Source organism: Rana temporaria, chromosome 8 (genome assembly GCF_905171775.1).
Source record: "Rana temporaria chromosome 8, aRanTem1.1, whole genome shotgun sequence".
NCBI classification, from domain to species: domain Eukaryota; kingdom Metazoa; phylum Chordata; class Amphibia; order Anura; family Ranidae; genus Rana; species Rana temporaria.
Window position 1 is genome coordinate 188,179,043 of NC_053496.1, and position 22,314 is coordinate 188,201,356.

At 45.7% G+C, this 22,314-nt stretch overlaps 2 protein-coding genes across 2 annotated transcripts in view; one reads left to right on the top strand and one right to left on the bottom strand.

Annotated features, from left to right (window-relative positions):
• The window catches only part of LOC120910661, a 148,491-nt gene extending 142,120 nt beyond the window's left edge, over positions 1–6,371 (top strand). The window contains 1 exon segment of the mRNA XM_040322414.1: positions 5,682–6,371. Coding sequence (XP_040178348.1) covers positions 5,682–6,316 — 635 coding nt within the window. The 3' untranslated portion in view covers positions 6,317–6,371.
• Positions 6,372–15,746: 9,375 nt separating this feature from the next.
• LOC120910662 (gastrula zinc finger protein XlCGF17.1-like) lies at positions 15,747–21,143 on the bottom strand. Its single transcript, XM_040322415.1, has 2 exons — positions 21,074–21,143; positions 15,747–16,746 (listed from the first exon to the last, which is right to left on the bottom strand). Exons 1-2 carry the CDS (start codon positions 21,141–21,143, stop codon positions 15,803–15,805), a joined length of 1,014 nt encoding a protein of 337 aa, XP_040178349.1. The 3' UTR covers positions 15,747–15,802.
• Between the last annotated feature and the right edge of the window lie 1,171 nt (positions 21,144–22,314).

The following is a 22,314-nucleotide window of genomic DNA, read 5'->3' on the forward strand; positions in this document are numbered from 1 at the left end:
ATTCTGGGACATTATCCAGTAACAGACAAGGGGTGTGTCTGGATGGTGACTGTATCATTGTAAATATCAGGTTCCTAAGTGGTGTTACTGTCTATTTCCCTATGTAGGAGTATTTAGAAGGACACAAGGATCTCTACAAGGACGTCATGATGGAGAATCAGCCGCCCCTCACATCACCGGGTAAGAGGAGACTTTATTGTAAAGGAGAGAGCAGTACGGAGGCTCCACCTAGATCCCCCATCATCTGATAAACACATAGAAACAATGTATTCAGTCAGTGTGTGTGTTTCCTACAGATGGATCCAGTAATGGGAACCCACCAGAGAGATGTCCCCGTCCTCTGTATTCCCGGGATTCCACACAGGAAGGTCACACCATCCCCCACCATCATCAGGTAGATGAGGAACAATTATTGGTGGTTCTGATTTATATACAAGCATGTTTATTATAATGAATGTTTTATTATATATTCAGAGTGGAAACCTCGGGGATGATAATATTATTGTTAAAGAAGAGTATAAAGAGGAGGATGAGGAGTATGGAGTGATGGAGGAGTTTTCAGAAGGACACAAGGATATGATGGAGCCACCTAATACCAGGAACCCACCAGAGAGATGTCCCCGTCCTCTGTATTCCCGGGATTCCACACAGGAAGGTCACATCATCCCTCCTTATTGCAAGGTTGGTGGAAAGGAGCATCTAGAACTTCAAAGTGACTCATGGAGTAGATTTATGGACCTTACAAGGTGCGCATTTCTCTAATTTTCTTGGTTTAGGGTGAAGATCTGATGGATATAAAAGTCGAGGTGAAATCAGAAGAAGAAGAGACGTATGTGAGGGATGATCAGCAGTCTATGGAGGAGGATGGAATAACGGGGACATTTATAGAGGAGGACACTCCTACAGAGATCAGCACAGGTGGGTCATTAACACTAAATCCATTCCTCCACCCATACTGCTCACTGATTGGTCCAGAGTAGGGCGGGGACTGGGTGATATCAGCCTGTAATCCCCTGGTCACTTTCCTGAGCTGTGTTCCCCGTCCTGTATTTCTCTCGGATAATCTTCCTTCTCTGTGCTGCAGACACAATTTATGTCTCTAGACTGGATTTATGGAGATTCTGGGGTTCAGCTGGCAGCAAAATGTATATTCTTGGTGTAGACGATGCTTGACCTAGGCACCTGGGACATGCGTTTTAGGTCTTGGCAAAAGGGGGACCTACTCAATATTTGGTTGATGGGCATGATATTTTGGCTGATTGGTGTAATGTATGGTACACATTCTTGCACTATATACTCTAATTTGGACATTACATACTCCTGACCCCTGCACTATATACTCTATGCTGTAAATGACATACTCCTGACTTCTGCGCTCTCTCCTCCACTCACTGCTATATATACACATAATATGTATTCTCTTATTACACCCATTTCCTACCAGCTGGACATTTGATATCTGATGATTTGCTCCTGTGATATCCTTGCATCTGTGTATACTTGTTACTGACTCGGCTTGCTCTTGGACTTGTCTCCTGCCTACATCCTGATCTGACCTTGACTTGTTCAACTTACTGTCTTATCCTGCTCACCTGCATATGGCCTTAGCTACCCTTCAGACTATGCTTGCACTTGTCCATACCCGGTACCTTACTATCACTTCTCTCCTAACTCCTGCTACTTCCCACGGATGCGGCTGGTCTGCTGCCACTATCTTGGTGTTTCATCTGAGTACCTGAACATCTTGTCTGACAACACTCCACTAAGAACATCCTTGCAAGCTATTCCAGCAGGCAACCCGTGCTTCTTTGAATCTGACTCCTCCTGTTCCACCTTCAGGGGAGTTTGGAGCTTAGCCGCAAGGGAAGCCCTCGCTCTATTGGCCTCCAGCATCAGACATGTGAAAGTTGGGAAGATGGTAATGAGAGGATTATAGGACGATTGCCCCCCCACCCCCACTATCACTCATCACTGTCACTCCTATAAAAGACAGTTTTCTGTGAAGTAAATTGCGCTAACTTATATTTACCGTATTTATCGGCGTATATCGCCCACTTTTTTGCCCTGAAAATCAGGGCAAAATCGTGGGTGCGCGATATACGCCGATACCTTCTTCCCGCGCTGTGTTTGAATGCCTGCGCCGACATATACTGAGCGCAGTACACTCGGGTACATTTGGCCAGGCTCGGCTTCAAACTGAGCGCGGGAAGCGGGGATTCGACATGAAGACAGCGGGGGAGAAGCCGGGAGGACACCACCGAGGGCGCAGACGGACGCCGGACCGGACGAGGCCGCCGATGGACGCCGGGCAAGACACCAAAACTGTAAGTAGTAAAATGTAATAAAATGTTTTTTTTACAGGATTTTAGGGTCGAAATTAGGGGTGCGCGCTATACGCCGGAGCGCGCAACACCCCGATAAATACGGTATATAAGCATTTTACCACGACTGATCCTGTGAACTTGTTACTCAAAAAAACAAAAAGTATGTACATGTGTCTATGATTATTAATGAATGTGTAAATGTTAAGACCTGCAGTGGTTCTGGTACTGCGGCCTTCTTTCCGTCCCTCAATCGCAGAGCTTGAGTGATTATCGCTACCATAGGAGGTCGAGGGATAGTGGTGATGAATGCAGTTTCCAGGATGATTCTTCCCAATGGTTAGAATATTCCCCCAAACATGAGCCAAGACTTCATGAAGGGTGTACCAGGCAGAGAACATCTTTATTGAGAAGGCAGGTTCTTATATACACCCAAAAGAATACTTGCAGTAATCAAATGGACAATGACACACTCCACCCACAACAGCATACAATGGGTACTAACGAGCCCCCCACAATACACATCTTTTAGTCGCCAGACGTTCTGTCTCCGAGATAATCCACATGAGCCAAAAGTCAGACATCTGACCCTTAGATTGTGCCTTAGACGAGTATGTCCTGGTCCGCACGTGTGATGCCTCACTTTGTCGCCTACGTTCCCAGCCTCGTTATACTCAGACTGGACATGACGAGCTGCCAATGGTCCCGCAGCCTCTATGCATTTTGCAACTTATTGCGTCATCAGCAAAAGCCTTCTGATGACGCATTAAGTTGCGAAATGCAGGCGACAAAGTGAGGCATCACACGTGCGGACCAGGACATACTCGTACATTTGTATACTCCTATTTACGGCTGGATTAGCTCAGTGCCGGCTCCCAGGCACTTTTACATGTCAGTGGAACAACTATATATGTTTCAACCACTTAAGGACCGGACCAATATGCTGCCTAAAGACCCAAGGTGTTTTTACAGTTCGGGACTGCGTCCCTTTAACAGACAATTGCGCGGTCGTGCGACGTGGCTCCCAAACAAAATTGGCGTCCTTTTTTCCCCACAAATAGAGCTTTCTTTTGGTGGTATTTGATCACCTCTGCGGTTTTTAGTTTTTGCACTATAAACAAAAATAGAGCGACAATTTTGAAAAAAATGCAATATTTTTTACTTTTTGCTATAATAAATATCCCCCAAAAACATATATAATTTTTTTTTTCCTCAGTTTAGACCGATACGTATTCTTCTACCAATTTTTGGTAAAAAAAAATAGCAATAATCGTTTATCGGTTGGTTTGCGCAAAATTTATAGCGTTTACAAAACAGGGGATAGTTTTATTGCATTTTTATTTTTTTTATTTTTTTTACTACTAATGGCGGCGATCAGCGTTTTTTTCGTGACTGCGACATTACGGCGGACACTTCGGAGAATTTTGACACATTTTTGGGACCATTGTCATTTTCACAGCAAAAAATGCATTTAAATTGCATTGTTTACTGTATTGTGAAAATGACAGTTGCAGTTTGGGAGTTAACCACAAGGGGCGCTGTAGGAGTTAGAGTTCACCTAGTGTGTGTTTACAACTGTAGGGGGGTGTGGCTGTAGGACTGATGTCATCGATCGAGTCTCCCTATAAAAGGGATGACTCGATCGATGCAGCCGCCACAGTGAAGCACGGGGAAGCCGTGTTTACATACGACTCTCCCCGTTCTTCAGCTCCGGGGAGCGATCGCGACGGAGCGGCTATAAACGAATAGCCGCGCCGTTGTCCCGGATCGCTCCCCGCGGGAATCCAACCGCCGCATGTAGCCCCGGACCCGCGGAAAGGCAAGGACGTACCTTGGCCTGTACGTGCCATTCTGTGGACGTACATATACATGCGGCGGTCGGGAAGTGGTTAAGTTGCGAAATGCAGGCGACAAAGTGAGGCATCACACGTGCGGACCAGGACATACTCGTACATTCGTATACTCCTATTTACGGCAGGGTTAGCTCAGTGCCGGCTCCCAGGCAGTTTTACGTGTGAGTGGAATAACTGTATATGTTTTAATCATAATAAATTCTTTGATATACTACACCATGATAGTCTTTTATATGTCACATGAGTGGATATAGAACGAGACTACAGCCATAGCATTGGGAGTGATTGCTGATAAACCTGAGGGAGGGAGTGGTTATCCATAAGAACCAAAGGCAGATTTCTGGCTCCATCTGGTGAGTGGCCATTTTATCCGGTGACGGTGTAGGCACTATGTGCGATGAAGGTGGAAACATAGCTGGGCATCACAGCAAGATATTATCTATTAAGGACTTTCTTAGCACATATACATATATATTTTATTTTATATTTTTTTCATATATAACAAATTTGTCTTGCTTTTTTGGGGCACATTCAATCTGTGGATTGTAACAGTAGCATATTTGAAATCTTTTTTGATATATTTCACATTTTTTTGATGGATTGAGAAATTCATATGTTATAGTTTGGCACAGGGCACTGTATCGTTATTTATTTATTTGTTGATTGTTTGCACATTAATTAATAACCATAGACACATGTATATACTTTTTGTTTTTTGAGTAACAAGTTCACAGGATCAGTCATGGTAAAATGTTTATATAAATATAAGTTAGCGCAATTTACTTCACAAATCTAAACCCAACCTTTGAGGTTGCACTTTTATTGCAGCAAGACCTAATAAGAATATTGATATTATCTTGGCGCCGGTAACACACAACTTTTTCTAAATGACAGTTCCCGTTGTTTCCTCACTCTCTGACTAAGGTCCATGAATAAAGAAATGATCTGGTAGGAGATCAGAGGACCCATTTACTAGTTACCTTGAGGGGGGAATTGTAAGGTCCTCAGAGACAAAGCTGCCTGATGTGGGCGGAGTCCTGGTTTAGGGGAACCAATCAGCTCATGTCTAGTAATAATCTTTGTATTTGTATTTTAGTAGATGGACAGGAGATGAGGAAAACCTCAGAGGATTGTCTCACTTTGTCTCCAGACTGTAAAGTAGAAGATGAGGACATCACACAGTATAGTCCAGGAGAAAACCCGACTACCTCAAATGTCCATCTGGCACCACATCCGGAACCTCAGACTGTGCGGGACGGTGCCGTCCTCCCAACGGATAAGAGGTTTATCTGTACAGACTGCGGGAAGTGTTTCCGTTTGAATTCTGCGCTTAATGTTCATAGAAGATCTCACACAGGGGAGAAGCCATATTCCTGCCCTGAGTGCAATAAATGTTTTTCTATGAAGTCCCATCTAACCGCACATCAGAGATCACACACAGGTGAGAAGCCGTTTTCTTGCCCCGAGTGCAATAAGCTTTTTACCATGAAGGCCCATCTATTGATACATCAAAGATCACACACGGGGGAGAAGCCGTATTCCTGTCCTGAGTGTGGGAAATGTTTTTCACATAGGTCCAGTCTTTACAAACATCAGAGATCTCACACGGGGGAAAAGCCGTATCCCTGTCCTGAGTGTGGGAAATGTTTTCCAGAGAAGTCCAATCTTTACAGACATCAGAGATTGCACAGGGGGGAGAAGCCGCATTCCTGTGCTGAGTGTGGGAAGTGTTTTTCAAATAGTTACAGTCTTTCCACCCATCAGAGATCGCACACGGGGGAAAAGCCGTATTCTTGTCCTGAGTGCGGGAAATGTTTTTCGGATAAGGCCAATGTTTATACACATCAGAGGTCTCACACAGGTGAAAAGCCGTATTCCTGTGCTGAGTGTGGGAAAAGTTTTTCAGTTAAGTTACGTCTTGATACACATCAGAGATTGCACACGGGAGAGAAGCCGTATTCCTGTCCTGATTGTGGGAAATGTTTTTCAGAGAAGTCCAATGTTTACAAACATCAGAGAACTCACATGGGTGAGAAGCCACTTTCCTGTCCTGAGTACGGGAATGGTCATTCACAGAAGTCTTCCGTTCCCAGTCATCTGGGATTGGACACGGAGGAGAAACCATTTTCCTGTCCTGAGTGAGGGAAATGTTCCTCACTGAAGTCCTGTCTTCCTGTACATCAGGGGTCCCACACAACCCTCGAGGTGTATTAGTGAGTGTGGGAAATGTCTTGTATATGAATGTTGCTGGACATGTGGGGAAGAAGCACACCCTGATATACACCTCAGATATACTCCATGGCTGATCTTCATCATGTAAGAAACACTTCATAAGGAGATGTTGAATTATAATGAATATGGATTCCTAATGAGATATGAAGAGTAACCTGATGAAGCCCCAACCACAGGTTTAGATGTTCAGCGAGAAAATGGGATCTTTGACCCCTTTCATCTGATCATCAGCCCTCCACCATCCATCGATCTCTCTTCTGAGACCCTTGCGTGTTTGAGAAAGGATCCCTCCATGTCTCTCTTCTGATCATGAGCCCTTCGCCCATCCTCTCCAGGTCACACCACAAGCAGCTCTTCCTGGTTGTGGCTCCGAACTCTGCGCTAATCAATTGATTGGTAAATACCAACTTAAACAAATATGGTATTTTTAGGGTGCTAAAACACGTACAATTCTTTAAAAAATATTTTCTTTATTAAATATCCATTAACATCTTATTAAAATATAACATATACAGCAGAAAATATTGATGTCTCTTTTCTCCATAATGTCTACACTGTTGCTCTCCTCAACATGTTTTGTCAACAACGGCTTCATCAGGAGGAGCGTTAAGTTATAAGCACATGGTGACCGGCCCATAATAAAACAAATACGTCATTACTTTGACGTTAAATACCAGTGTTATAGTAGCAACTAACTGCCATAACCCAGGTATCGGTTTCTTGAAGGAGCCAAGTTAACCTCCGCTGGAGGGTGTCCATGATAGGAGGATCCCATGGGAGCGTCAGGGTAGTGACGCCTGTCAGTGGCACTGTGAGCCAGATAAGGCCACAGAGAGTCCGAGGTCCGTCAGCCAAGTTAAAAAGGCTCCTTCAAGAAACCCTAAACCAGGGCTCCCCTTTTCGGAGGCCCCTTACTTGCTGTTACACAACCTTGTATTCAAGTAGGTCCAATCATCCATACCAGTGCCTCCCCCTCGCCATCCGGGACCCTATGTGGTGGCAACTATCCTCCTCGCCGTATGCGCGGGGGCTTTTAGACTTTCTTCTGATGAATCGGCTATAGCCGCGAAACTAGTAAAGATGTTCGATTTGACTTTCAACCCACTGTCCTTCTCCCCCTTCTGGGATTACTACACTGGTGTTATGTTGGTCATTTATTGTATTTTTTAACTCTATATTTTCCCATTATGTTTCTATTGATTTTGTACTCAATAAAATGTTTTCTTATTACTTACCTGTCTTTTTTACTTCTCATACCTTGCCTATAGTACCGCGATAGTCCAACCATGGCCCAAAAAAAAACCCTTGTACTCGGCTCTTTGGTCTGGGGACCTTAGAGCCAGTACCTCTATATATATATTCATATTCTGGATGATGGTACGCCCCTTTTAAATGTTGAATTTTTTTCACCCTCAGAGGCTATTTATTAAATTACGCATATGTAAGTCACACCCGCCATTTTATTCTCTAGGTAGGGTCTCTGCAAAAAAAAAAAAGTATATACTGTTTGTGGATTCTAAAAAATTTTTTAGCAAAAAATACTGATTTTAACTTTTAAACAACAAATGTTAGAAAAAGGCTTAGACTTCAAGTGGTTAAAAAACGTATACAGTAGAAAATATTGATGTTTCTATTCTCCATAAAGGTTGCTTTCCCCAACATGTTTCACCAACGGCTTCATCAGGAGGTGTGTTGCCAAGTATTTAATGAGTTGTATACAAATAACATATACATGTATGTAAAAAAATAAATTAATATTTATATACCTTTCATTTATCCAATCAACAAATGAAATCGCCATGTAAGCATGTATGAACATTCTGTGGAAGTTAAATAAAACTCCTATGTTTAGAAGACCTACAAGTGTCCTATTTTTTTCAATGCTTGGTGGTGCGGGAAAAAATGAAAACCATTATGTGTACAAAAAACACACCCCAAAAATGGGCACTTAAGGGTGTGCTTTTATCCACCCCCCAAAGGGTCAGGACCTTACCCTAAACCCAGAGGACAGGGACAAGGTTACAAACTTAGTCCACCTAGACACCCACAAGCTACTGGATCCACTTCAATCGGGTTTCCGTACTGGTCACGGGACGGAAACAGCACTTCTCAAAATATGGGATGACGCTCTCGAAGCAGCAGACAAAGGAGAATCTTGTCTTCTGATACTATTGGACCTAAGTGCAGCTTTTGATACAGTAGACCACAAATTGTTGCTGACTCGCCTAGCTGAAGTAGCCAGAGTGGCAAACTTGGATCTACCCTGGTTCTCCTCCTTTCTGGAAAACCGATCACAAATAGTGAAACTAGGTCCTTTCACCTCTGAAAAACGCACAGTGTCATGCGGAGTCCCTCAGGGGTCTCCCGTACTATTCAATATTTATCTCCGCCCTCTCCTCGAAATCACCAGTAACCAGAATTTACTCTACCATTCCTACGCGGATGACACCCAACTCTACTTTCGTATCTGCAACAAAAAGGATCATTATCTCAGACTAGAGAAATGCCTTACTCTGATAGAGAATTGGATGACGGAGAGTTACCTTAAACTCAATGGCTCAAAAACAGAACTTCTTCTACTCCACGCCAACCGAAAGAGACTTGCTACGACAACGTGGACACCCCCGCCCATTTTGGGACAAACCATCACCCCTAGCACCAAAGTCAAAAGTCTCGGAGTCACCTTTGACTCCGACATGACAATGGATGCACAAATAAGTTCAGTAGTCAGCGAATCCCACCATCTGCTGCGCCTGCTATCTTGGATTTTTACAATAAAGGCAACTTTTGTTCGGAGTGCGGCTGTTCAGAAGAATCCTTTCTTTTGTTTTGCCTGCTACGTAGACTCATTCCCTTCATCCCAAAAGAAGACACAGCAGTCGTGGTGGGAACAATAATCAACTCCAGACTCGACTATGCAAACGCCCTTTACCTCGGACTCCCAAAATACCAAATTGCTCGTCTACAAGTCATCCAGAATACGGCGGCACGACTTGTAACAGGAAGAAAACCCTGGGAATCAAGCTCTCCCTCCCCCAGGTCCCTCCACTGGTTGCCTGTAAAAGACCGAATTACGTTCAAAGGGCTCTGCCTGACGCACAAATGTGTTCAAGGAAGTGCGCCCCAATATCTATGTGAAAAATGTAAATGTCACAACCCCAATCGCGTTCTCCGATCCACTAACCAAAATCTACTCCAAATACCCAAAGCCTGCTACAAGTCCAAAGGAGAACGAAGTTTAAAAAGACCACGAGTGCTTATTGGTATGTGCACATGCTTGCGCACAAACTGCCACTGCATAAGTCACATTAGTCCTTTGCTCATTAATGTTGAAATTTACTCCAAATACCCAAGGCCCGATACAAGTCCAAAGGAGAACGACCATTTGCAGTCCAAGGACCTAGACTGTGGAACGCTTTACCAACCAGTACCCGAATGGAAGTGAATCACCAGGCCTTCAGAAAAAAACTCAAACCCATCTATTCTGAAGGCAAAATATAGTAGGAAATGGATACCAAGCGCCCTGAGGCGATTCAGTTTGCATGTGTTGCACTACACAAGTTTTTCACTCACTCAACCAAAAGGTTTGGCAGACCCCTCTACTCATGGCCAGCCAAAGTCAACCAACGAGTAGTAGGTTGAGGGGCTCTTATGAAGAGAGACCCCCCCCAGTTCAGGAACCTAATGGCCACACATTCTCCCCCCCAGACATTAAGGTAGGCCCGAGGACTCACACCTTCCATCCAGTAGAACAAGACACAAAAGAGAAAGATTGACAAGTGTGAAGGAAAACATAAATAATGGCCGTTTAATGTACACTGGCTAGGCCCTGAGGCCTGGTAGCAAAAATTCCCCTGGACTTATCCGCAAACCCAGCAGGCTCAGGGCCGAAAAAGTATTTAGTGCTGTGACCATGTGTCAGGAACCATAAACCAGGCAGAGACAGAAAATGCAGTTAAAATCACAACTGAAATAACACAGATCGGGAACGTGGTCAAAAAGAGAAGCCAGGGTTTGAAAGCCAGCGCAGGGAATTAGACGAGTCGGATCAGGAAACCAGGATTGTCAGGAACCAAAAACCAGGAGCAGGAATCGGAAGAGAAGTCAGCCAGGCCAAGTTGTACTATCACTTACCTGGTGAAGACTGGAAGGTTGTGGAAGCCTCTCTTGCAACTCCCGCCCAACACTCCTGAAGGTGAAGAAAGAGATCGTAAGGGCAAGGAGTGGCAAGAGTGCCGTAGTAGCTAGCTGGCGATGTCCACTCTGTAGGTGGGTAGAGCTGGTAGTCGCAGTCTTTGCAACAGGATGCAGGAGCAACTTGGCACCAGAGCGTGGTACGGAAGCAAAGCCAGGAGACGGGCGTCAGTCATCGGCATTGAATCGGCTGGAAAAGCAAGTCCAGGATGCAGGCCAACGTCATTAGCAGCTGGGCAAGTAGTAGTAGTTAACAGAGCACAAGCAAAGTCCAAAGGCGAGCCGGGTCACACATGGGTAAGCAGGTACAGCAGATCAGGTCTTCGGAACACAGGAACGAGCTGTAGACCAATTGCACATTGGTAGACCAGTTTAAATAGGCCACTGGGCGCCAAGTGCTTATTGGTATGTGTCAGCAAGCGGTTAATGTATTAGCACACATAGAAGAGGTCGCACAGCACCCGGAATTATACGACCCGAGGATCCCCAGCTATTGTGACGCATCCAAAAACAACTGATCTGGCAACACGTCACCCAGTGGGTATTAGCCTTCTACTTGGAAAAACTGTCCTCCAGGGGACGGGAGATTAAAAGCCCCTTGGCATCTAGGTAAGTGCCATGCAAGTTTCACCAAAATACTAGAGCTTTCTTTCTACCCTGAGTAGCACCAAGACTTTGAGAGTTGTGTGAAGAGTGGATAAAACTAGGATGAAACGTTTAGGGCATGACTAAGTTGGTGGTGTGGACCACCATTGGTTGGGCATGAGTGAACCTGTGACCCATAGGGCTGGGGCAGGAATACTGCGAAGGAAAAGGGCATGTTGATGAAAAATAAGAGATTCCTTGGTAAAATGCCAAAAACCACATTTCCTTGCATGGTACTTGTCATATGAGGTTGTGTTTTTTTCCCCTCTGAGCCTTCCACCTCTCCTGTGTATTGCTTGTTCCATCGTGGCACAGTATCCACTGCTTGTGGTTTTCATTCACATTGTTTCGAGGACACCCACTTGTTGGTTACATGGCTGGGCCTCATTTTATTGAGGCTTCATTCACATGGTGCCAAGGTCACCCATCTCATGGGCACATGGCTGGACCTCATTTTATTGAGGCTTCATTCACATGGTGCCAAGGTCACCTATCTCATGGGTACATGGCTGGGCCTCATTTTATTGATGCTTCATTCACATGGTGCCAAGGTCACCCACCTCATGGTTACATGGCTGGGCCTCGTTTTATTTTGGCTTCATTCACATGGTGCCAAGGCCACCGACCTCATGGTTACATGGCTGGGTCTCATTTTATTGAGGCTTCATTCACATGGTGCCAAGGTCACCTATGTGATGGTTACATGGCTGGGCCTCATTTTATTGAGGCTTCATTCACATGGCGCCAAGGTCACCCACCTCATGGTTACATGGCTGTGCCTCATTTCATTTTGGCTTCATTCACATGGTGCCAACGTCACCTATTTGATGGTTACATGGCTGAGCCTCATTTTATTGAGGCTTCATTCAGATGGTGCCAAGGCCACCCACCTCATGGTTACATGGCTGGGCCTCATTTTATTGAGGCTTCATTCACATGGTGCCAAGGTCACCCACCTCATGGTTAAATGGCTGGGCCTCATTTTATTGAGGCTTTATTCACATGGTGCCAAGGTCACCACCTCCTGGTTACATGGCTGGAACTCATTTCATCGTGGCTTCATTCACATGGTGTCAAGGTCACCTATTTGATGGTTACATGGCTGGGCCTCATTTTATTGACACTTCATTCACATGGTGCCAAGATCACCCACCTCATGGTTACATGGCTGGAACTCATTTCATTGTGGTTTCATTCACATGGTACCAAGGTCACTCACCTCATGGTTACATGGCCGGAACTAATTTCATTGTGGCTTCATTCACATGGTGCCAAGGCCACCCACCTCATGGTTACATGACTGGGCCTCATTTTATTGAGGCTTCATTCACATGGTGCCAAGGCCACCCACCTCATGGTTACATGGCTGGGCCTCATTTTATTGAGGCTTCATTCACATGGTACCAAGGTCACCTCTGTGATGGTTACATGGCCGGAACTCATTTCATTGTGGCTTCATTCACACGGTGCCAAGTCCACCCACCTCATGGTTACATGGCTGGGCCTCATTTTATTTTTTGAATATCCTTCCATATGCCCAGTTATATTAGCCTCTGGTAATTTGTAAAAAAATTTTATGATCATTAGACCCTAATACGTTTTGTCCCCAACTAAACACCTCCCTTTAATTACTTCTAAATTCCTCGTCCAGCATAGGCTTGATGGGGGCCGGGTGTTTTTTTTCTGCCTCCGGGGTTACGATGTGCGGCAGTCCGTCCCTCCCCCGATGGTTGGGGCGGGGTCCGGCCTCCCGCACATCGACGTCATGCATCTACGCCGCGTGCGCGACGTCAATGACGTTCCTTTCCATCCTTGCCCTGCAGATGAGATGGGCGGGTACCCACTGCTAACGGCCCAGCCGCACGCATATGGGATCTCTTTCCCCACCCCTCTCGTGCTGTCTGGCCAATCCTGGATGACGTTGACGTTGTTCAGCCCTGGACAAGGAATATAAAGCGGCCTGGTGATTTATCTGCTTGATTCAATCACATGGTAGCACACGCAGATCTGAGTCGTTTTTCACACATATTCTCAGGTCACATTTTACGGAGGGCTTTGTCATCACCTTCTGGTAAGTTTTTATTTGGGTTTAATTATACACTAACCCCCTCATGTAGTTGCTGTCAGGGACTTACCTCTCAAACTCGCCGGACCACCATTTGTTTGAGACAGCAGCGCTCACCTGTGACTGTGCACCGTCGCGCGCCAACTGTGCGCGTGCACAACGGTACGGCGCTCGGCGGGGGCGCGCGCGTGCACGTTAATCCGGCTTGGCGCCAAATTCCCTTTAAAAGCTTGCTTGTGTCCTCAGCACATTGCTGTCTGATCTATCTGAAAACCTGATCGTTGTTTGAACCTTCTGACCCGGCTTACTGACCATCCGTACCTCTCCAACCTCTGACCTCGGCTTCCATTGACCTCGCTTCTCTGATTGATCCACCGCTGCCAGACCCTCCTGCCTGCACCCGACTACGCCTCAGCCCTCCGTACCTGATTATCTGTTGTGACCCGGCTTGCCTGACTCTGCTATCACCTGCTGTCCATTAACCAGCTTACCTTTACCAGCTTGTTGCCGTTGTACCTGCACCTTCCGTTAGGGTCGCTGACCCACTTCCTCCGCTTCAGTGGTTTCCAGTCTACCGCTCCAGAAGGAACAAGCACCCCATGGGGGGGGTAGATAAAAGCACACCCTTAAGTGCCCTTTTTTTGGGGGGTGTTTTCCCATACGCCTTTTTTGTACACTTAATGGTTTTCATTCATTTCGCCCCACCACACATTAAAAAATTTAATAAAAAATAGGACACTTCTATGTTTAGAAGACCTTCAGAAACCTACAAGAGGAGTTTTATTTAACTTCCACAGAATGTTCATACATGCTTACAAGACAATCTAATTTGTTGATTGGATAAATGAAAAGGTATATAAATATGATTTTTCTTTTTTACATACATGTATATGTTATTTGTATACAACTCATTAATACTTGGCGACACACCTCCTGATGAAGCCTTTGTTGGTGAAACAGGTTGAGGAAAGCAACCTGTATGGAGAATAGAGACATCAATAATTTACAGCTGTATAATATTTTTTAACCACTTGAAGACTTAGTCTTTTTCTGAAATTTGTTGTTTAAAAGTTAAAATCAGTATTGTTTGCTAGAAAATTACTTAGAACCCACAAACATTTTTTTGTTGTTTAGCAGAGACCCTACCTAGAGAATAAAATGGCGGCAGCGACTTACGTATGCCTTCGCTTCTGCATGCGAACATGGAGGAATGGGGCGCTTTAAATCTATTTTTTATTAAAGTAAAATAAAGTAAAGTAAAGATCTCTTATATAAAAAAAATAAGCATGACAGGTCCTCTTTATTAAGAGATCTGGGGTAAAAAAAAACAAATCTCTTCTTTACTATTAAAAGTAAAAGAAGAAAAAAAAAGTTTTTCTTCCATTTTGACTTTAAGAAAAAAAATCATTTGCTTTTGCCCGAGAACGGGAAGCGACGCCAGAGGTGGCTCCGGTCCTCCAAGGGCATAGAGATGAGTGGGGGGCCATCATGGCCTCACTCGACTTCCTGCCCAGCAAACGGCCAGATCTGAGCTTTACCGACGGCTCCAGTAAGCCCAAAAACGACAGCAAAGCGGCGGAGCACTTCTCCCGCCGCCCCCGAAAGTGATCCAGTGGTGAATGCGCCAGTAGGACCACTTTTACCTGAGACGGAATCGCCCATAGTAAAAAAACGATACCTGGGTTTTGGCAGCTAGTTGCTACTATAACACCGGTATTTAACGTCAAAGTAATGACGTATTGTTTTACTATGGGCCGGTCACCATGTGCTTATTCCTTAACTCTCCTCCTGATGAAGCCGTTGTTGATGAAACATGTTGAGGAAAGCAACGGTGTAGCCATTATGGAGAAGAGAGACATCAATATTTTCTGCTGTATATGTTATATTGTAATAAGTTTTTAATGGAAACCTAATAAAAAAAATATTTTTTTTTTTTAAATTGTACGTGTTTTAGCACCCCAAAAATCACATATTTCTTTCAGTTGGTATTTTACCAATCAATTGATTAGCGCTGAGTTCGGAGTCACGCCTGGGGAAAGCTGCTTGTGCTGTGACCTGGAGAGGATGGGCGAAGGGCCCATGATCAGAAGAGAGACATGGAGGGATACTTTCTCAAACACTCAAGGGTCTCAGTTGGGGGATCAGAAGAGAGATCGATGGATGGTGGAGGGCTGATGATCAGATGAAAGGGGTCAAAGATCTCATTTTCTCGCTGAATATCTAAACTTGTGGTTGGGGCTTCATCAGGTTACTCTTCATATCTCATTAGGAATCCATATTCATTATAATTCAACATCTCCTTATGAACTGTTTCTTACATGATGAAGATCAGCCATGGAGTATATCTGAGGTGTATATCAGGGTGTGCTTCTTCCCCACATGTCCAGCAACATTCATATACAAGACATTTCCCGCACTCACTAATACACCTCGAGGGTTGTGTGGGACCCCTGATGTAAAGGGAGGCAGGACTTGAGTGAGGAACATTTCCCTCACTCAGTACAGGAAAATGGTTTCTCCTCCGTGTCCAATCCCAGATGACTGGGAACGGAAGACTTCTGTGAATGTCCATTCCCGTACTCAGGACAGGAAAGTGGCTTCTCACCCATGTGAGTTCTCTGATGTTTGTAAACATTGGACTTCTCTGAAAAACATTTCCCACAATCAGGACAGGAATACGGCTTCTCTCCCGTGTGCAATCTCTGATGTGTATCAAGACGTAACTTAACTGAAAAACTTTTCCCGCACTCAGCACAGGAAAATGGCTTCTCACCTGTGTGAGATCTCTGATGTGTATAAACATTGGCCTTATCTGAAAAACATTTCCCGCACTCAGGACAAGAATACGGCTTTTCCCCCGTGTGCGATCTCTGATGTGTGGAAAGACTGTAACTATTTGAAAAACACTTCCCACATTCAGCACAGGAATGCGGCTTCTCCCCCCTGTGCAGTCTCTGATGTCTGTAAAGATTGGACTTCTCTGGAAAACATTTCCCACACTCAGGACAGGGAAACGGCTTCTCCCCCGTGTGTAATCTCTGATGTCTGTAAAGATTGGATCTGTGTGAAAAACTTTTCCCGCACACAGTGCAGGAAAACGGCTTCTCCCCCGTGTGTGATCTTTGATGTATGGATAGATGGGACTTCATGGTAAAAAGCTTATTGCACTCAGGGCAGGAATATGGCTTCTCTCCTGTGTGAGATCTTTGATGTGCGGTTAGATGGGACTTCATAGAAAAACATTTATTGCACTCAGGGCAAGAATATGGCTTCTCCCCTGTGTGAGATCTTCTATGAACATTAAGCGCAGATTTCAAACGGAAACACTTCCCGCAGTCCGTACAGATAAACCTCTTATCCGTTGGAAGGACGGCACCGTCCCGCACAGTCTGAGGTTCCTCAGGATAAGAGGAATACGATGGCCCGGCACCGTCCCGCACAGTCTGAGGTTCCTCAGGATAAGAGGAATACGATGGTGCGGCACCGTCCCGCACAGTCTGAGGTTCCTCAGGATAAGAGGAATACGATGGTCCGGCACCGTCCCGCACAGTCTGAGGTTCCTCGGGATAAGAGGAATACGATGGTCCGGCACCGTCCCGCACAGTCTGAGGTTCCTCAGGATAAGAGGAATACGATGGTCCATCTACACTGTGTGGTGCCGGATGGACATTTGAGGTAGTCGGGTTTTCTCCTGGACTATACTGTGTGATGTCCTCATCTTCTACTTTACAGTCTGGAGACAAAGTGAGACAATCCTCTGAGGTTTTCCTCATCTCCCGTCCATCTACTAAAATAGAAATACAAAGATTATTACAGGACATGAGCTGATTGGTTCCCCTAAACCAGGACTCCGCCCACATCAGGCTGCTTTGTCTCTGAGGATCTTACAATTCCCCCCTCAAGGTAACTAGTAAATGGGATCCTCTGATCTCCTACCAGATCATTTCTTTATTCATGGACCTTAGTCAGAGAGTGAGGAAACAACGAGAACTGTCTTTTATAGGAGTGACAGTGATGAGAGGATTATAGGACGAGGGCCAGGAGTATGTAAAGTACAACATAGGCCCGGATTCACGTAGCACTTACGCTGGTGTATCTCGAGATACGCTGCGTAAGTGTCAATGTGCGCCGTCGTATCTATGTGCCGTGCCCATAGAACTAGATACGCCTGAAATTAGGCTTCATCCGACCGACGTAAGTTTCCTACGCCGTCGTATCGTGGGCGCATATTTACGTTGGCCGCAAGGGGCGCTTCCATCGATTTACAAATCAAATATGCAAATGAGGGAGATACGTCGATTCACGAACGTACTTGCGCCTGTCGCAGAAATATACGCCCTTTACGTAAGGCGTACGTCCGGCGTAAAGTAATTCCACCTAAAGGAGGCGCATCCCATGCAAAGGTATGGACCACGGAACAGCTGGCGGATTTTACGTCGTTTACGTAGGTTACGTCACGTCGTAGGCAGTGATTCGACGTATCCCATGGAGTATTTTAGACGTGATTCTGAGCATGCGCACTGGGATGCGTCCACGGTACGGCGCATGCGCCGTTCGTCCGGCCTATCATTTGCATGGGGTCACGCTTCATTTAAACGGATCACGCCCACCTTCCAGCTACTTTGAATTAGGCGGGCTTATGTCGAGGAATTTACGTTACGCAGGCGCAACATTGGGAGCAAGTGCTTTGTGAATACTGTGCTCGCTGCTCTGCTCTATGTCGGCGTAGCGTATATTCGATACGCTACGCCGGCATAACTATGCGCCGCTCTACGTGAATCCAGTGCAGGGGTCAGGAGTATGTAGCATACAATACACCAATCAGCCAAAACATCATGCCCATTAACCTAGTATTGAGTAAGTCCCCCTTTTGCCAAGACCTAAAACGCATGTCCCAGGTGCCTAGGTCAAGCATCGTCTATACCAAGAATATCCGAGAGAAATACAGGAATACAGGGCGGGGAACACAGCTCAGGAAAGTGACCATGATTGGTCTCTGGAAGGAATGTATTTAGTGTTAATGACCCACCTGTGCTGATCTCTGTAGGAGTGTCCTCCTCTATAAATGTCCCCGTTTTTCCATCCTCCTCCATAGACTGCTGATCATCCCTCACATACGTCTCTTCTTCTTCTGATTTCACCTCAAATTCTATATCGATTGGATCTCCACTCTAAACCAAAAAAATGTGCGAAAATATCTGTAAAATATGAGCTTACATAAAAAAAAAAACTCCACATAATCTCCACCAGTCCATGTTCTAGATGCTCCATCAAACTAACCTTGTAACAGTGGGGGATGGTGTGACCTTCCTGTGTGGAATCCCGGGAATACAGAGGACGGGGACATCTCTCTGGGGGGTTCCTGGTATTAGGTGGCTCCATCATATCCTTGTGTCCTTCTGAAAACTCCTCCATCACTCCATACTCCTCATCCTCCTCTTTATACTCTTCTTTTACAACAATATTGTAATCCCCGAGGTTTCCACTCTGAATATATAATAAAACATTCATTATAATAAACATGTTTGTGTATAAATCATAACCACCAATAATTGTTCCTCATCTACCTGATGATGGTGGGGGATGGTGTGACCTTCCTGTGTGGAATCCCGGGAATACAGAGGACGGGGACATCTCTCTGGTGGGTTCCCATTACTGGATCCATCTGTAGGAAACACACACACTGACTGAATCCATTGTTTCTATGTGTTTATCAGATGATGGGGGATCTAGGTGGAGCCTCCGTACTGCTCTCTCCTTTACAATAAAGTCTCCTCTTACCCGGTGATGTGAGGGGCGGCTGATTCTCCATCATGACGTCCTTGTAGAGATCCTTGTGTCCTTCTAAATACTCCCACTCCTCCATGGAGAAATAGACAGTGACATCCTGACACCTTATAGGAACCTGACACACACAATGATACAGTCACCATCCAGACACATCCCTTGTCTGTTACTGGATAATGTCCCAGAATTCCCAGAATCCTCCTCACCTCTCCTGTCAGCAGCTCCATCATCTTCTTGGTGACTTCTAGAATCTTCTCCATGTTGTGTCTCTCGGGTTTTAGGGAGTCACATGGAGGCACTGTGATGGTCATGTGATCACCTGACTTCACAAGAGGAAATCTCTGTATTGGGGAACCAATAGGAATATCATGTTAGACTCCCAGAATCCTCCTCACCTCTCCGGTCAGGTCTGTGTATTATTAATAGAGATAAGAGTGATGTCATGTGACCTCCCAGAATCCTCCTCACCTCTCCGGTCAGGTCTGTATTATTAATAGAGATAAGAGTGATGTCATGTGACCTCCCAGAATCCTCCTCACCTCTCCGGTCAGGTCTGTGTTTTATTAATAGAGATATAAGTGATGTCATGTGACCTCCCAGAATCCTCCTCACCTCTCCGGTCAGGTCTGTGTTTTATTAATAGAGATATAAGTGATGTCATGTGACCTCCCAGAATCCTCCTCACCTCTCCGGTCGGGTCTGTGTATTAATAGAGATAAGAGTGATGTCATGTGACCTCCCAGAATCCTCCTCACCTCTCCGGTCAGGTCTGTATTATTAATAGAGATAAGAGTGATGTCATGTGACCTCCCAGAATCCTCCTCACCTCTCCGGTCAGGTCTGTGTATTATTAATAGAGATAAGAGTGATGTCATGTGACCTCCCAGAATCCTCCTCACCTCTCCGGTCAGGTCTGTGTATTATTAATAGAGATAAGAGTGATGTCATGTGACCTCCCAGAATCCTCCTCACCTCTCCGGTCAGGTCTGTGTTTTATTAATAGAGATAAGAGTGATGTCATGTGACCTCCCAGAATCCTCCTCACCTCTCCGGTCAGGTCTGTTTTATTAATAGAGATAAGAGTGATGTCATGTGACCTCCCAGAATCCTCCTCACCTCTCCGGTCAGGTCTGTATTATTAATAGAGATAAGAGTGATGTCATGTGACCTCCCAGAATCCTCCTCACCTCTCCGGTCAGGTCTGTGTATTATTAATAGAGAGAAGAGTGATGTCATGTGACCTCCCAGAATCCTCCTCACCTCTCCGGTCAGGTCTGTGTATTATTAATAGAGATAAGAGTGATGTCATGTGACCTCCCAGAATCCTCCTCACCTCTCCGGTCAGGTCTGTATTATTAATAGAGATAAGAGTGATGTCATGTGACCTCCCAGAATCCTCCTCACCTCTCCGGTCAGGTTTGTGTATTATTAATAGAGATAAGAGTGATGTCATGTGACCTCCCAGAATCCTCCTCACCTCTCCGGTCAGCAGGTAGATGATCTCCAGGGTGAGGTTTAGGATCTTCTCAGTCATGTGACTCTGGTCCTTCTCCATCCTCATTGGTGTCATCATTTGATCTATACAGGTCTCCTTGTAGACGGATAACTTTGGGAAATGAAAGTAAGAATTATTTGGATGGTATTGGTCACACAATAATAATAGGTTGTGGCTGTGAGAGGAGGAATAGAAGGGTTGCTGTACATTTAAAGTCAGACATAAAATATGAACAAAGCATATCCCTCTATGGTGTGTACTTGTCTCAGTCAAGAGCAGTAAGCGTCATTTCTGTCTGTTGCCTCCTTCCTTTGCTATCTGCATGAATCAATTCTCATAAGTTTTCCTGACACCAAGAGAAAAAAGGTGACGGGGATGGAGCTCCAGCACACAGCCTATGAGTCACAGCCTCAGCTCTGTGTGCTGTGTAAGGGGGGGGGGGTCCCCTTCCCTTCCCTCCCCTCCAAACAGCTTTTCTCACTGAGCTCTGCAAAGTGTAACTTCAGCTCTCCACCCTCTTTTTTCTGACAGTCCAGACAATCTGTATACATTCAGCAATTTGAACAGATGCAGAGAAGAGAAGACTACAGATAAACAGGTACAACTTATGTAGGAGGATTTGTTTCATCTCTATATCACCTGAGGCCAGTCACTTCCCTGGGTATATGAAGGGTTTACAACCACTTTTTTTGTGGCATTGTGAGTGCTTCTTTCCATTTTCCACTTTTTAACCACTTGAGGAATACTGCCCCCCATGGGAACACATTTATCTACTCGGTTAAGTCCTTGCTGAGTCACGCTCTCTGACTTCAGGCCCTCAGGTCACCCACCTGAGGCCACATGGCACCAGGTGCCAGGGGAGGCCGCAGCCTCTCTCCTAGCTGGTACAACCCACTCCTGAAAAGACCTCAAAGTTCTTCAGAACACCAGCCAGTGTTCCCTTGTTTGGACCCTTATCCGAGTATGTAGCACACCAGAAGAGGCTAGGAACACAAGTCTATGGATCCTTTATGTTGTCTGTACACACAAAATGTCCAGGGACAGCATGTAGCCTTCTTCCAACCGACACTCTATACCAGTGATACCAGATCTTCTCAGCCAGCTCTCTAAAGGACCAGGGTCACCCTCTCCGAGAAGAGCCAGGGTCACCCTCTCCGAGAAGAGCCAGGGTCACCCTCTCCGAGAAGAGCCAGGGTCACCCTCTCCGAGGAAAAGCCAGGGTCACCCTCTCCGAGGAAAAGCCAGGGTCACCCTCTCCGAGGAAGAGCCAGGGTCACCCTCTCCAAAAAGAGCCAGGGTCACCCTCTCCAAAAAGAGCCAGGGTCACCCTCTCCAAAAAGAGCCAGGGTCACCCTCTCCAAAAAGAGCCAGGGTCACCCACTCCAAGAAGAGCCAGGGTCACCCTCTCCAAGAAGAGCCAGGGTCACCCTCTCCAAGAAGAGCCAGGGTCACCCACTCCAAGAAGAGCCAGGGTCACCCTCTCCAAGAAGAGCCAGGGTCACCCACTCCGAGGAAAGCCAGGGTCACTTTCTCCGAATAACCAGGGTCACCCTCTACGAAGAGCCAGGGTCACCCTCTACGAAGAGCCAGGGTCACCCTCTACGAAGAGCCAGGGTCACCCTCTACGAAGAGCCAGGGTCACCCTCTACGAAGAGCCAGGGTCACCCTCTACGAAGAGCCAGGGTCACCCTCTCCGAAGAGCCAGGGTCACCCTCTCCGAAG

Bases quoted from the DNA above. Each gene is read 5' to 3' on its own strand.
- LOC120910662 (XM_040322415.1), bottom strand. From the start codon at position 21,143: ATGTATACAGATTGTCTGGACTGTCAGAAAAAAGAGGGTGGAGAGCTG. The intron at 16,747-21,073 runs GTGAGAAAAGCT...CTCAGACTGTGC, and splicing joins GTTACACTTTGCAGAGCTCA to GGGACGGTGCCGGGCCATCG.